General features: G+C 37.3%; 1 protein-coding gene across 2 annotated transcripts in view; it reads left to right on the forward strand.

Moving 5' to 3' along the window:
- The window catches only part of dpy19l3 (dpy-19 like C-mannosyltransferase 3), a 53,641-nt gene that overhangs the window by 23,333 nt on the left and 14,451 nt on the right, over positions 1 to 15,857 (forward strand). For both annotated transcript variants that reach the window (XM_058382241.1, XM_058382240.1), the window contains 6 exons: positions 952 to 1,025; positions 1,658 to 1,816; positions 4,659 to 4,781; positions 5,781 to 5,892; positions 7,228 to 7,284; positions 7,665 to 7,747. In XM_058382241.1, the coding sequence (XP_058238224.1) occupies positions 952 to 1,025; positions 1,658 to 1,816; positions 4,659 to 4,781; positions 5,781 to 5,892; positions 7,228 to 7,284; positions 7,665 to 7,747 (608 nt within the window). The remainder of the gene's footprint in view (positions 1 to 951; positions 1,026 to 1,657; positions 1,817 to 4,658; positions 4,782 to 5,780; positions 5,893 to 7,227; positions 7,285 to 7,664; positions 7,748 to 15,857) is intronic.

Genomic DNA, 15,857 nt, shown 5'->3' on the forward strand with positions numbered 1-15,857 from the left:
TGTGCCAAGCTGGTTCATTAAAACTAGTCATTTAACTGTAGGTTTTATATATATATATATATATATATATATATATATATATATATATATATATATATATATATATATATATATATATAATTTAAATATAATTTAATATATATATGTGTATATATAATAAAAAAATATTTTTAAACTGTTAAACCAATTTAATAATATATATATATATATATATATATATATATATATATATATATATATATATATATATATATTTATATATAAAATATTTTTTATTATTTTTAGGTTTTGTATTTATTGGCTCTGATGCAGCATTATTTATTTATTTATTTTTTGGATTGCATAAATACTTTCCTTTATAATCACACTGATTATAACAGCAGATTAGCTGACCTGCTCGTCTAGATTTATTAACAGCACAAATTTGATTTCATCTTTACTTTGTTACATCTTTGATTTCACACACAAGACTCTTGGTATTTCCTGTTTACCCCCTGATTTCCGGCTGCACTTTTCTGAATATATGAAGTTTTCGGAAGCTGTTGGAAAAATGATGACAGGAGTGTTTTTTCAAAAACACCTACATTCAGCTTGCCTTGCTTAAACTTCCTGGAGGATTGCATATAAAATTGGAGATGGCCATTAAGGGAAGAAACAAGAACAAGAGGGATTACTTTTACTGTTAATCAACCAGCGTGATTAGTAATAGAGCTGGAAGTCCAAATAATATTCCGAGTAATGCATAATGTCGCAGTTTATTGTAATATATATCCTTGTTTAGTCTGAATCTCACTGACAGACTTGCGTTTTCCCTCTAGATTTCTGTCCTGCTCTCCTGATCTTTTTTATCTTTTTATTTATACACCTGTCTCTACTTTAGTCACTCTAGACAATTCACCATACACTTTTTCCCTTTTTTTTCCCCCACTTTCTCTTTGCTCCTAATGCTAGCGAGTCCTACAGCTGAGATCGGATGAGCACATCTTCAAGTTCATAAAGGCTAAGTTTGGCTTGGGGGCTACAAGGTAGGTTTTGCACTGAGATTCTCCCCTTCTGTAAATTTCAACCTTTTGTCATTAATCAGGGCCATTAATGCAGGGTTTTTATTCAGGATTCAACTCTTCACTGAGGCTAGACAGAGCCATTAATTCTCCGTGATTTATAGAGGTCCCGCTGCCGTGAAAAATGTCATCTGGAACGCAAAATAATCTGCTCATTCACTGGATATTACAACGCTTTCACATTACACCCAGCCTGCAGGGCTTAATGACTGTATCACACCTCAGTCTCTACTTTTTTATTTATTTTTTTTATTACATTTCCTCTAACATTATCTATCTCCCCGGTTTCTGCATCACTATGATTTAAAAAAAAAAAAAATCGATTTCACTGTTTATTTAATTTTTACTGGCACAAATGTTTTACACATAATATTAAGAAATATTAATTAATTAAAGAAAACTGCAAATCAATGCAGTAACAAAACCTGTAGATTATATATTATCTTAGAATTTTTTTTCTTTATCATTAGCACATTTGCACCCACACCAGTATATAATAGTATATAAATAAAATCTGCCATAAATTGCTGATGGTGTGATTGGGTAAAAAGTTGTATTGTGTATATTGTTCCTTTGTGTTCCTCTCTCTTTTCCAGAGATTTTGATGCCAGTCTGTATCTGTGTGAGGAGGCGTTTGGCTTGTTGCCGTTGGACACGTTCGATCGTTTAGCCTCTACTCTGCTGATGTACCCTTACCTCTGTACGCTCTCGGTACTCGTCATCGTGCTGGCACTTGCCGCTCTTGCCAGCCTGAGGTATCCATGCAAACAAACAACACGTTATTTGTTCATTATTTGCTGATGATAAGAAGCACGTGGTTTTGCTTTTCAGTGTGGAACGTTTTCCATGTGGGTTTTGTGTTTTACAAAAATGGAAATGCAATGCAGAAGACATTTCTGGGGGATTATATTCACCTCTGACACTCATTCAGAATTGTAATCCCCATAAAACAATCCCCTATACTGAAGAGATCATGCAATGCAGTTAACATTTTGCTTTTCGATGTGGTTGTCCCGAGGCAGACGCTTGGATTTTGGATGCAAGTGCAGGGCGTTTAATAACAAGAAGTTAGTAAAAAATAGTAGGTACAGTCAAAACATTAGGAACAAGAGCAAATAAGGTAGGTGAACAATCCACAAAAACATCAGAAACAAAACAATGCAAATCAAACATTCAAACAGGTGAATACAACTAGCAGGCAGGTGACTGTGAGACTGGGTGTGGAGATGGTTGCTGGGAGTTGGAGTCTGTGCCTGCCATGTTTGTAGGCCTTGCTGAAAGTTTGTCCCATTACACAACGTGACAGTGGCATACTGGCTTTGCGTTTCTAATGAAAACAGCGCCGTCTACATGTTGTGTTGCACATTTAAGTTTATGGCATTTATCCAGAGTGACTTACATTTCTCTCATTTATACAGTTGAGCAGTTGAGGGTTAAAGGCTTTGCTCAAGGGCCCAGCAGTGGCCGTTTGGTGATGCTGGGATTTGAACACACAAACTTCTGATCAGTAGCCCAATATTTTATAAAACTCTGAGCTTCCACCACCTCTGTTTGACAATGTTTCACCTTTCCCAGAATAATCTGAATCCTATTAAATTAACAACAAGCATGACTAAATGGCTACAACAGTTATCTTTTACTTCTTAACGGTTAACTACTAACCTAATGTGATTCTATGCGTTTCTGAATTTTTAAGTAAATTCAGTAAGTAAATTTCCATAGTCACACTTCACTTCACTAACCTGACTAGTGTCATGGATCCTGAACGGATGTGTTTTGGATTTGACGTAGAAAGAAAAAAAAAACAACCTGGGTATCTTTGCCCATTTGTCTTTGTTTTTGTCAAGCCCAGAGAGGTACCTAAACTTAAAATTCAGTCAAAGTCTGTGTTTCTGAGCTCATGTCTATAGCTTGCCTCTGATGAGACTTCAGCTAAATCATTTATATGAATGCATGAGATTGACTTCAACAAGTCACAAAGGAGATTCTGCTTCAGAAGCTGAGCTAGACATCTTTTGCCATCTAGAGTCATTGAACTAATGTTTTTTCCTTTTCTTTTAATAATTAATTAGGCCTATATCTATCTTTTTTCCATACATTTTTCATCTCTGCTATAGTATGTATGTATATGTATATGTATATATATATATATATATATATATATATATATATATATATATATATATATATATATATATATATATATATATATATATATATAATTAAAGTATTTAGCTCTGGCAGCTGAAATACTTTGCTGAGTCTGTATCTGACAGAGTGCCACAAGTTATAGCCATCTTTATTATTCATTATGAAAGCATAATGCTTTATAAGTACTGTTCATAACACACAACACCAGTTCCAAAGAAACCATCTTACCATAATATTAACTTGTTTTTAGATGGATCTAAAAGACTTTGAGTTGAGATGATGATTGAATGTGGGCATGATTGGATGGTTGATGTGGGCAACCTGTGGAATTTAGTTAAATACCCATAACAATAAAATATTCACTACAAATAAATCTAAAACACCAAGGGTTGTCATGGAGCCTGGAGTTTAACACACCCATGATCGAGTGCCAGCCCATCGCAGGACATCCGCACACACTCACACACACCCATTAACACACTAACTTAGACATGCCAGTCTCCCTACAATGCATGTCTTTGGACTGACAGAGGAAGTAAAAGTATCTGGAGGTATACCCCAAAGCATGGAGAGAACATGCAAAACAGTAAGGTTTGCACTCTTAAATTAGCCAAAGAACAATTTTTAATCCAAACCCCTTTTAACATAGAAATTTTAATGGTTTCCCTAGAGAAACAGCCATGTGAGTTGTTGAGTGCAATCAGTCCTTTAAAATGGCTAGTGTGTAGTGATCTGACTACTGAATAGATTTCACACACTCATCACGGGTCCATGCCTTTGCCTTTATCCATGTTCACTCATCTGTAATTAACACTGATGAATAATCAGTGGGAGATTCCATGATGGGTGTCCCATCTGCATCCCACTAATGCTGCATTTAAAAATATGTATGTCAACTATAAGACGTGTTAAAAATAGCCGAAATGTCCTTTATAACAAACCTACGATGTGCTTGCTTCAGATAAATAATATGAAACCTACTAAAAAACCCATCTAAATTTTACCTTGAAATCAAGTCATTAAAAAGCTTTCAAAATCTTATCATTTTTTGCATTAATGTGTGAATCTCATTTTCCATGACTCATCCATTACAGGTTATGAAGCAGTGTATATTTTAGCTCACATATAACACATTCACCCTTATCAAATATTTAGAATATTCCATAAGTCACATCTGCAACCGGAATTTAAATCATCTGAATTTCATGAAGGTCATGAGAGGAAGAAATGTAAATGCTCAAAGAATGTGATATTGTTTAGCCTTGTTACCCAAATTATAGACTGAATGTAAACTATTATTGAAAGAAATATATAAAAACAATAAATTGAATTCAATTTAAAATAAAGTCGACATAAATGGCTCCCCAGTCATGGCCTCACTCATACGGTCTCCTTCTTTTTGACATTTCCTTTTCTATCGTTCTTTTCCCTCCTTGTGTGCTCTAGAGAGTCTGGAGCTGGACGACGGTCAGGAGTCCCGGAGGAGACAGCATTCAGCATGCGTCCAGACGTTGCCTACAACCTCCTCCACACGATCTTCTTTGGCCTGCTGGCTTTCTCCACCATGAGGTAAAGAAAGAAGAGAGGAAGATCCAGAACCGGATAGTCCTGAGAACAAAAACTAAACTTCATTAGAAGGAGTTTTTTTTAGCAGAAGTGTTAGTAGTGGTGAATGGGATGTAAATATAAGTAGAATTTTGAGTAATGCTTTATTCCTAGCAAAAAAACCTGAAGAGCTTAGGAGGCTGGATGAAATTTTTCCACAATATTGCACCCACCCTTTTTTGGTGAAATCATGGTATCTTTATGTTTATTTCTTAATAATTCCAAATTCAAGACACACTTTGGAAACACGTTCCTGTAATATTTCACACTTTAGACAATACAGATCATCCCCAAGGCTAAAAAAAACAAAACAAACAAGAGCAAGGGCAAAAAATTTGTGAGCGATTTTAAATGATTAAATCATATATCATGACATAATCATGAAAAAAAATCAGAAATTATCCCACGGTCTCGTGGAAGCTTATTTCGAATATTTTGATCTATTATTTTTCTCATATTTTCTCCACTTCAATGCTTAAAGTTTGCAGAAAACTTCAGTAACTTTGATTTTAAATTTCAAACCAGTCAGGTGGAGCTGATATAAAGTTTTACACCTCCGTGTTTTCACACACCTTCCTGTGTTCATTTATTATTTGTAAATCCCCCCTTTGATTCTTTTTCCGCATTTCTTTCTGCTGAAATTCAACTTTTTTTTTTTTTTCTTTTTTTTATCAATTTTTCTTCCACTGACTCAGACCAGTTCTAATCTTTAATCTCCATCTTATTAGCCGAAGCCGCGAGCTGCGGGTGGTTCCGGCTACTTCTGCAGAAACAATAATGCAGAGTGAATTATTTTGCTGAAAAGATCGCAATATATCCCACTCGGAATTCCCTCCGGTGTCTTTCGAATACTAACAGGTCTGAGAGTGCATGCTCATTCATAGATAATGTGTTTGCAGCATCCGATGCTGTTTCTTTATTACAAAAGCAGCGAAAAAGCTGTGACACTGTCTCTGGCTACAGGATGAAGTATCTGTGGACCGGTCACATGTGCGCCTTTACTGCCTTTGGCGTGTGCGGTAGGGAGATGTGGACGCTGTGCCTCCGAGTGATCCATTGCAATACTGAAGGAAAGGTGAGATCTCGCCCACATATCCTGGTCTACCTCCATATCAAAGTAGCAGTTTGTCATTTTTAGTGCGTGCTGCTGCAGATTGCATTTCTAATGACGAGCCTTTCCTTTTCCCTTAAATCAACCCCATTCTTTTGTTGGAACTCACCCCCCTCCTGTATTCCTTCCCTAAAAATTGCAACGCCGATCAGGTCTCCAGGTAGAGTTCATTTCCGGGCCAGAAAATTTTTTTAAAAAGTAACCTGAAAAGTGCCTTGCAGTATTGCAGAATGCAGTCTATTTTAAGGTATTATATAAATTCTGATATTATTACACCATTAGAAAAATTGTAAATCTTATAAACCGTACCTTTATTGCTAAAAGTAGGGCAGCAAAACGTACACATCATGAGCCACATTTATCAGAAGGATTCTGGTCCATATTTTCCAGATCTTGTTCTTCTTTCAGCTTTTCCCTTCAGGGGTCGCCACAGTGAATCATCTCTCTCCACCTGTCCCTATCTTCTGCATCCTCAACACTTGCACCCACTAGATTCATATCCTCATTTATTACATCCATATACCTCCTCTTTGGCCTTCCTCTTTTCCTCCTGCCTGGCAGCTCCATGTCCAACATTCTCCTACCAATATACTCACTCTCCCTCCTCTGAACATGTCCAAACCATCTTAATCTGGCCTCCCTAACTTTGTCCCCCAAACGTCCAACATGAGCTGTCCCTCTGATGTACTCGTTCCTAATCCTGTCCAACCTTGTCACTCCCAAAGAGAACCTCAACATCCATATTTTCCAGATGTTTTGACAACAGCATTCTCACCCTCAATATTTTCCCTAAGCATCAAATACTGTAATTTGGAGTGAGCTGCTTCTTTAATGTTATTACCCTAGAGTTTACAGCAAGATTATCAGTTCAATTATAATGTGAAGATCATCTTTTTACCTTCTTTGCAGGGATCATTGTACCGAATACACTAATACACTAACACACTAATCCACAGCTGGGTTTTTTTTTTTTTTTCGCTGTCTCACAGAGATCTCATGCTTGTGTTACCAGATACCGCAATAACATCCCCGCTCTGGAAGATAAGCGATGCAGTCCATGTAAATCTGAAACCTAACAAAACAATGATATAGATTGTATCTCAGTGTGAAGATGTATCTTGAGACTCGCATTACTCTCTTGTGAGCGGAAATTGAGTTTCGGTGAATGTTTTCCCATGTGTTGAGCGCCTGCGTTTCAAATCTTCCCTCACTAGGTGGCAATGTAGTAACAACCTTAGAGCAAACCCATATTTCCTTTCTTTCTTGCTGCGTGTTAACGTGTTTGTGTGTTTTCCACAGCTAAAGTTGATCAGGTACTCCGTTCCGGTAGTGCTGCTGGCATTCCTTTATTACAAGGTAATACGTTTGCAGCAGGCGATCATTTTTCTGTTTGCATATTGCGCTAATCTGCCTGGGCAGCAGGGTGGCAGGAAGTGCTTAGCTCAAACAGCCATGCATGGAAACCTGGAAAAAAATGTTAGCACTCTCCAAGCATTTATTTTTAAGAGGATTTTTGCCCCTGCTGGGTTAATTCTGCTCTGTCAACAGCAGAATTGTAGTATGCAATCAAGCATAAAATGCACAGTTGTCTGTGTGTGTCTATATGTTTGTGTGTATGTAGCATTATCTTTATAGCATTCTGTCTTTCTCTTTTTCTTAACGCTTACTCTCTCTCTCTCTCTCTCTCTCTGTGGTGGTGGTGTGATTGTGTGTGTATGTGTACTTTTGTGCTTTAGTTCTGGCCCAAACTGACAGAAGAACTTTCAGAGCTGCGAGAATTTTATGACCCAGACACCGTGGAGCTGATGACATGGATTAGGTAAGATACAATACACCAGATCACAGACTATTATAAAGATATTGTAACAAAATATGCTATAAATTTAATAGAGAAGTCCAAACACACTTTGTATTCTCTCATGAAAAACACACATTGACACTTAATCACATACACACCTCACAACTCTGGCTACAAACCAAATAAAGGAGCAGAATTTTTTTTTTTCAGACTTTTATTAGACTTTCCGAAGTTATTTGTTATTATTAGCTTTGTGGAGTGTGTGTTTTTTGACAGAGATCAGATGAAACATTATATTTGGCCTGGAGTTCTTATTGCTCATGTCGGTCTGTCTTTGTGTGTCTGTGTGTGTATGTATGTGAGTAAAGTAAGACAGAGAGAGAGACAGACAGAGAGAGAGTGTGTGTGTGTGAGTGTGTGAGTAAGGGTAAAGTAAGACAGAGAGAGAGAGAGAGAGAGAGAGAGAGGGAGTGAGTGTGTGTGTGAGTGAGAGTGTGAGATTTGACGGCACATGACACAGGTTTTCTCGGTGCTAAGAAAATCCAATTTGTGTCGGGGATTAGAGTGTGGAGTTACCTTGACTGGTGCTGTGGTGCTAAGCCTTTTCTCCACGCTAATTACCCCGCTGATGAAAGAGTTAAGCGAGGGATCGCTTTTCAGCAGCGCCGCGACTCCCAAAGCTCTTTCTGTCTCAAATGTAGATTATCGGTGATGTCTGTTCTTTTCGGAAAACTGCCCTTGTGTGTGTGTGTGTTTTGTGAAAGAGAGAGTAAGGGAACTAGCCTAAGAGTATAGAGCCACAGCTCTTGGCTTATTCTCCTTCATCCTTGATTCCAAAATATGCTCCCTATAACGAATGCAGTGTCGATTGGAGTGCAGCGGTTAGACAGTAAAAATTTGCGTGTATTTTTGGCTTCCTTGTCAAGCAATGTGAAAGTATTGGAAATGAAGGCAGTGATTAAGCAGCGCAAACAAGTAAATGGTGCGTTTTGTTTTCCTGTCAGACAGTGAAAACCGAAGACAGTCAAAATGTAATAAAAATAGTTCATCAGCGACCAAGAGATGGAAGATCGAGTTTTATGATAAGCTCTTGCATGTCACATGTGCTGACAGGAAATTTTTGGTAATGGGTGAATGATGAAATGATGCACAGTTTCTGGGATTTTGTCAAACCAGAACATTTTTGACATCTGCCTGCAGAGTTATTCTTGGAAAATAGTGCTAATGCGGGCGGCACAGTGATGCAGTAGGTAGCATTTCCATCTCATCGTAAACACGATTCTTGGTTTGATCTTAGGCTGCTTGGGTTTCTGTCTGCGTGGTGTTTTGCATGTTCTCGATACATTCATGTGGCTTTCCTCCGGGTTTCATCTCACCCTCTAAAAGCTTGCAGATGGATTAGAGGCTCTAAACACCCTCTGTGTGAATAAGTGTGTGCATGTAGCCTTGTCATTTATTGTATTTCCAACCAACATTCCTGGGATATGCTACATCATGACCCTGACCAGGATAAAGCAGTAAATGTTAATTGATAATGCTTCAAGAGCAAAAGTAATACAAAAGTACTGACATTGTTGACATTACACATTCTAGTCAGAAATCCAAACTATTTATGTCCATAGTAGTGTCCACTCAGTGTAATACACATGTTGGTTTAGTTTGTACATTCTTAAATAACCCTCGGGTGTTTTTTGAGAATTTGAGAATCTGATGTGAAGCTGAGTGCAAAGGTTTGCACCCCTGAAGGTTTTTTTAATGGACAATAACAGATTAGGTTACAAATGAAGCATGGGTGTAACTACAAGCCGTAACATAATGTAACATCAGAATAAACTAGCTTGGGAAAGATTTATCATTATCCTCTAAACAAGGCAGATTGAAATCTGACAGAAATATTTCAGTACATCAGGAAGACTGTGTAGGGTGGTGGTCTGTAAGTGACCTCACATTACAACTCAGAGGCTCAAAAAGCTGTTTAGATAATATGAGAGAAGATGGAGGCAGTTATAAAGGCAAAGGTCAGGTATACGGGTTGTACGAAAATACTTGCACAGAAAGAGATGTGCCAACTTGCAAATTGACTTCATTTTGATTTTTACATTATTAGTACATCCAAAAAAAGTGCTTTTGGAACATATGTTGTGATAATGAAGGGATTTGTGAAAACTGATACTTTACCACACATGTCATATTGGTATAAAAAGTAAAATATAATTCCTTTTTCGTTTTATCCTAAGGGTACACAAACATTTGCACATGACTGTGCATGTGTGGGTGTTGTGTCTTAGGTTATGTGCAGTGCAAATATACCTTACGTGTAAAACCTTCAACCACCCCCCCACCCCTTTTTTAATGGAACACTTATATTACACAAAAATATGTTGTGAAAAGCTCTTTTTGGTTTAGTGCTCATGCAGAAGATAAGGAGAGGTTTGAAAATAGGAATTGCTGAACATAAATGTGTTTAGAAATCATCGTACTGTTCCTGTACATATCACAGTTCCCGTAGTTGAACTGTGGTGTATTATTATTGGGCTCAAGAAAGCTTTTCATATTCACTATATCACAGTGATATTAAATTGACTATTAGGCACACAGATCTAAACTGAAGTCTCTCTTAAAGTGTCCCTGAAATTAAAACTTTTGTTTTAGAGCATTTCCGTGTCTGATTTTATTGGTTTTAAACATCTAACAGCTGCAGTAATATGTCCATTTAGATAACTCTACCCGATGTCTTAGTTTTGTGGATTTTCTTTTTTGGTTAATCCCACTCCCACCTACTCCTAATGAAATTCTGCCTAATCCTGCCTGCTACTGCTAACTCTTTTGTTCTGCACTCACTTTATTAAGAACACTACTAATCGATGTGTTGTACATTTCTGAGATGCTTTTCTGCTCACCATAGTTGTACAGACTGGTTATCTGAGTCACTGTAGTCTTTCTGTGAGAGCGATGCAGTCTGGCCATTCTCTCTCTTAAAAAGGCATTTCCATCAACAGAACGGACGCTATTAGATTTTTCTTCATTGCATCATTTTGAGTAAACTCTACAGACTGTTATGCCCAGGAGATAATAAGTTAGAGAAATACTTAAATCAGCCCATATGGCACCAACAATCATGCCACAGTCAAAATCACTAAAATCACTGAGAGTTTTTTCCCCTCATTCTGAAGGTTGATGTGAACGTTACCCGTAGCTGCTAGCTATGATTTAATGTACTGCACTGCTGATACATGATCGTCTGGTTAGATGATTGCATGAGTAAGTTAGTTGTATAGGCGTTCTTAACAAAGTATTTTCGATTATATACAAATTACTGAAGATGAATGAACACACTGCATGTGGCTTTTTTTGTCTTGCAAGCTTCATAGCTGACTACCCTTGAGAGAGTAAAATACCCATACTTTAGTCATAGGTCCTATTGCATCCCTCTGTAGAGGAATCGACGGGGTGTTTTGAATAGATTTATGAGAAATGCGATGATGTATTTGAGCATCTTTTTAAGGATCAAAACCGTGCACAAGCATTTGTTTAGTGTATCTCAGCGAGCACCTGTTCATTTTGATGTGTGAACAGTTATTGTTATTTTTGCAAACAGAGCAGGGAATGAGTCATTAGACATAAACTCACAGTCTCTGTATTTACCTTTTTTCCAGACTTGAACTAAAAACATGTAAACACAGCTCGATTTTGCAGACATAACATGTTCACAGGAGACATGGCAAAAAAACGCTTCACAAACTTAACACTATATATAAACAGACTAATGAGATAAGACTGTTAAATCAACAGCAGGTTCAGGCGGGGTTCCAGTGCATTGCAGCTAAAGCTGAATTAATACAAAGAAGGGGACATGCATTCTTTACATAGTATTTTAAGTTCTTCCCTTCGAGGAGACGTGAAGACGTGTAAGGATGAGACCTGTGGACCGAGAAAATGATGACATACTGTATTTGTCACTTCAGACATCCTTCTTCACTGAGGTGTCATTTTCATTTTTAAAGTGCTGCCATTTATTGATGGCTTGTTGTCTATCTCCTGTCACTCAGCATAATAGATCTGCATATAAGTGACGAGGTGTGATTACGAACACAATAAACATCAATCAAAACATTCTTATCTATCACCTACTGACATACAGACATGTTTCACGGATAATCAAATACGTTTTACCCAAATGTAATCCAATTTTTTATTTATATGTACCCATTGATTTAAAAAGATCTATTTTTTTAACTGTAGGACTGCATCCACCTCAGAGATGAATAAAGACTCAATATCTTGCTAAAGATGGTAGCTTTTAGTCAACATCCAGGTCCCAATATTGGGGTTGTACTTACCTAGCCTAACGATATAACAGATTCACGGTACCATTTAAAACATACAACCCAGTGGAGTAAAAGAAGGGAGAAAAAGAAACGGAAAAATTGATTATATATTTGTACATCCCCATACATACACTCATACGTATACGGGGTGTATGTGGATCTGAAAGTCTGAGACCACAAATGAACTTTTAAAATAATAAAACAAAGAACCAAAGCAAGAAAACAAAGAGGTCCTCAATATTAAGTATTCTGTTCTATTTCTAGATCTCTAATTGTAATCATATTTGTTATATTACCATGTTAACCTAAAGACTTTTTTTCAGTCCCTTCCATTGCGTGTGCTTAGTTGGCATTACAGTGGATTTACAAAATCAGATTTAGTCCATGCCTGCTTGTGTTATTAATGCAGAAGGGGTGCCTACCAAATACTAAGAAAGTCACACAAATCTTCCAAAATTCTTTGTTACACTCAATTTATTGCTCATAATATCAATACAGTAGTATAATAGTTATATAATATACAATACGGCTGGTCAACTTATTGTCTGTGTTTGCTATATTTCCAGTTAGTTCATTACATTGAAACCATTACATTATAGACTGTCAGGGTTTTTTATTGCTGACGGAACATGAATATACAAAAATATTCGGCCTGTATGTGTGTGAAATGTCAGTTACTCAATATTAATTTCTTTGTATATAGAACTGTCATATAAAACCAATATCACACTCGCGAACATGCTGTTGTACTGAATATCAGCACAGCTACGATTACCTGCGGCGCTCAGCCTCCGGCTCCATGCCTACGGCTGAATCACAGCTGTGCTGATATTCAGTACAACAGCACTCATTCTTGCTTAAATAAAAAAATTAAAAAAGATCTTTATTAAATTAGCAAAACAAGCATTTCCACTGGTAGTCTTAGACTTGGTCCCCATTGTATACAATAAAAACAAAAATGGGAAGCTCAAACCTCCTAATTGTTTTTCTTTATTTTTCAAAACCATATACCGTGTTCATCCTGCTGTCAGTATAAAGTAATAGGCAGTTTGGCTGCAAGGATATTTGGCTAGTTGAGCCAAAAAAACAAGCAAAAGGCTTTCAGTGTAGTCTGCATCCCTTGTATAGAGAAACAGAGGTTGCTGTATTATGATTTAGTGGAAGCGCAAAGCTTCCAGTGGGAGAAGGATTGCAAAATGTTTGGGTAGTCACAGCCATTCACAGAAGAGATGAGAAGCACTGGAGTAAGGAATTTGATTGTGAGGAAAAATTAACAGGCTCACAGCAATAAACAGATGCATGTGAGGAACCTTCTGATTATACGCTGTGACTAACCATGCTACTCAATGGAGAAAAGTGATATTTTTTAAGTGAAAATATCTTGAATATAGTCAGATTTATCTAGCATTCCCTGTTATAAGAATTCAGTTAACCAAATCTAAGCTTATTAAATCTATTTATCTGCTTCTTTTACTCTTTTCTTCTACTGGCAATTTTTGCTTCTTTCTAGAAATAAATGCTAAAAATTAAGATTCAAATGATCTTCCAATAGAGTAAGACTATTTTAAGCTTGAACTTTGTCTGAAATGTTTTATTATAATCTTTGGTTTGGTTTTGGTTTGTTGTAATATTGTAATAGGACATAATAGATAGTGCTGCAACAATCCTACACAACATGAAATACACACGACTAAGGATATGTCAAGAACCCACAAATTGTAGAGACCCATGAATAGAAGGCAGGAAACAGGAAGGTAAACCTGATTCATGCACATTTATTTCTTAATTTACATTCATTCTGGACCGAGAAAGCTGGTTAATTTTATGATGTTTCTTCCCTCATGAAGATAAGTTAATGATATCAGGGATGGATTGTGATTTGCATTTTTTACAGCATCATTAACTCGTGCATTTTGTGGCACATAGTCATCACTCAATCAATCAGCCACGCCTAGCTTTTCCTTTGTAGTACCAAGTTATGGATGTCTGTAATGCCTAACCTGAATTGGGCTAAATTGAAACTGAATTAAGTTCCTGTCAAGCCATAAAGCAAGGGAGAAAAAGTTATTTAATGAGGTCCATACCGCTCATGAAATGCTGACGTTTTTGGGGCACCAGCTTGCTAGCAGGCTTCATTAACTGCAGATATACTATCAGTAGCTACTCTCAATAGAGCTGAAAAAGCCTTGCATCGCTCCTCTTTTGGCACATTAAGCAGATAATGGAAGCACATCTGGAGTAAGGACTTTGTCAAGAGCTGATTCAGATTCTGTCACTGTTGGATTTCACTCTCAATTCCGTCCTCTTCACGTTCAATAAAAGTTTGAAGCACTTTTTGAATTGCAGAGGAGAGGAGCTGCTCAAAGCAGTACAGTCATGACCTGTGAGGATCACACATGCTAGGTTAACTGTTATCTGCAGCTGAAATTAAGTCATGTGTGTAGGAGCTTTGCATGAGCAGTGTACGAGAGTACGGTTTTTCTCTCCAAGTTTACCAAATATGGTGACAGATTAAGCTTTTGGAGTGTGTGTGTGTGTGTGAGAGAAAATGTTTCTCCTTATTGTGAGCGATCCATGGCCTTTCACTCAGACTCCCCCTGTCCCACAGATCAGCACGTGGTCTTTGTCAGCATTCTAAAGCTCTGTCATCAGAGTCAGTATTATCACTCCGAATGTCTGTCTGCCATGTAATTAATTTCCTCTCTATGGTTTTGTGATTTTTATACCACACGTCCTTTTGTCAGTGTGAGGAAAAACTGCATTCTTTCCAAATGTTGCCTTGTTTTGTAATAATGAAGACAAATTAGCCTTTTATTTCCTCTGAAGGCAAAAAAAAACTTTTGTAACCCTTCAGAGCATGGGTAATTTATGTTCTCTGAATGAACAAAAGACATTTTTCACTTATGCTTGCTGCAGTGTCTTGTTTTTTTTTTCTCCCTTTTCCATCTTTTTTGCATTTCCTCCTTCATGGCAGCCTTCCTTTTTGTCTACCACTCTGGTTGTATGTCGAACAGTTTTCTTTCTGAATTTTAAAGTATTAGAGTAGCTGCCTCGTAAGAAACTTTACTAACACAAAGTGCTTTCTTCAACTGTGGCTTGACTCACTTTCCTGATTTTGATCAACTCTCACAGTCTTCTGGCCGTTCCCTCTTTCACACCATAATTCTTAGCTATTTCCTTAAATGCTACTAAATCAACTTTGGATTGTGCAATTGAGTTAATTGTGGTATAATTGAACCTTTTTTTCTCCAAGCACTCCAAGCAAATTTCAGATTGCTCTTTTTAGAAGGTGGCTGCCACTCAAAAAACTTTTTTCTAAACCCCCCCACCCAACCCACCCACTTTCCATCATCGGCAGATCACTCACATGGCAGTTTCGTTCGATTAGATGATAATTAAACAGAATTTGAGGGATTTTTAAATATTCTTTTCACTCTTTGTGTCTATTTTCTTTCTCTTTGTTGCTCTTTGCCTATGTATCTTGCTGTCTGCCACTGCCGGTCCCTCCACTCAAATTTGATGGCCCCTGCTGCCAAATCTCCAGCAGCTCTGTGCAGTTCTCAACTTGCTAAAAGGTTCACAAGGCAAAGCTATGAGCATGGTCAAAAGAGACTGGTGCTCTGCATCAAAAATAGAGGTGGCTAATGGTACCTTTTTTTGCACAGACAAGCACTGTTTGTGGCCACTTAGGAGCGCCTGCTTATTAATACAAATGCCCTACGTTTTAAAACAGCAAGCCATGCGCAACTCAATATAACTCAAGAGGATTATTTGTTGCTCTACCAAGCATGTGTGTGGGTAGA

The sequence above is a fragment of the Hemibagrus wyckioides genome, linkage group LG27, assembly GCF_019097595.1.
Source record: "Hemibagrus wyckioides isolate EC202008001 linkage group LG27, SWU_Hwy_1.0, whole genome shotgun sequence".
Lineage (NCBI taxonomy): Eukaryota > Metazoa > Chordata > Actinopteri > Siluriformes > Bagridae > Hemibagrus > Hemibagrus wyckioides.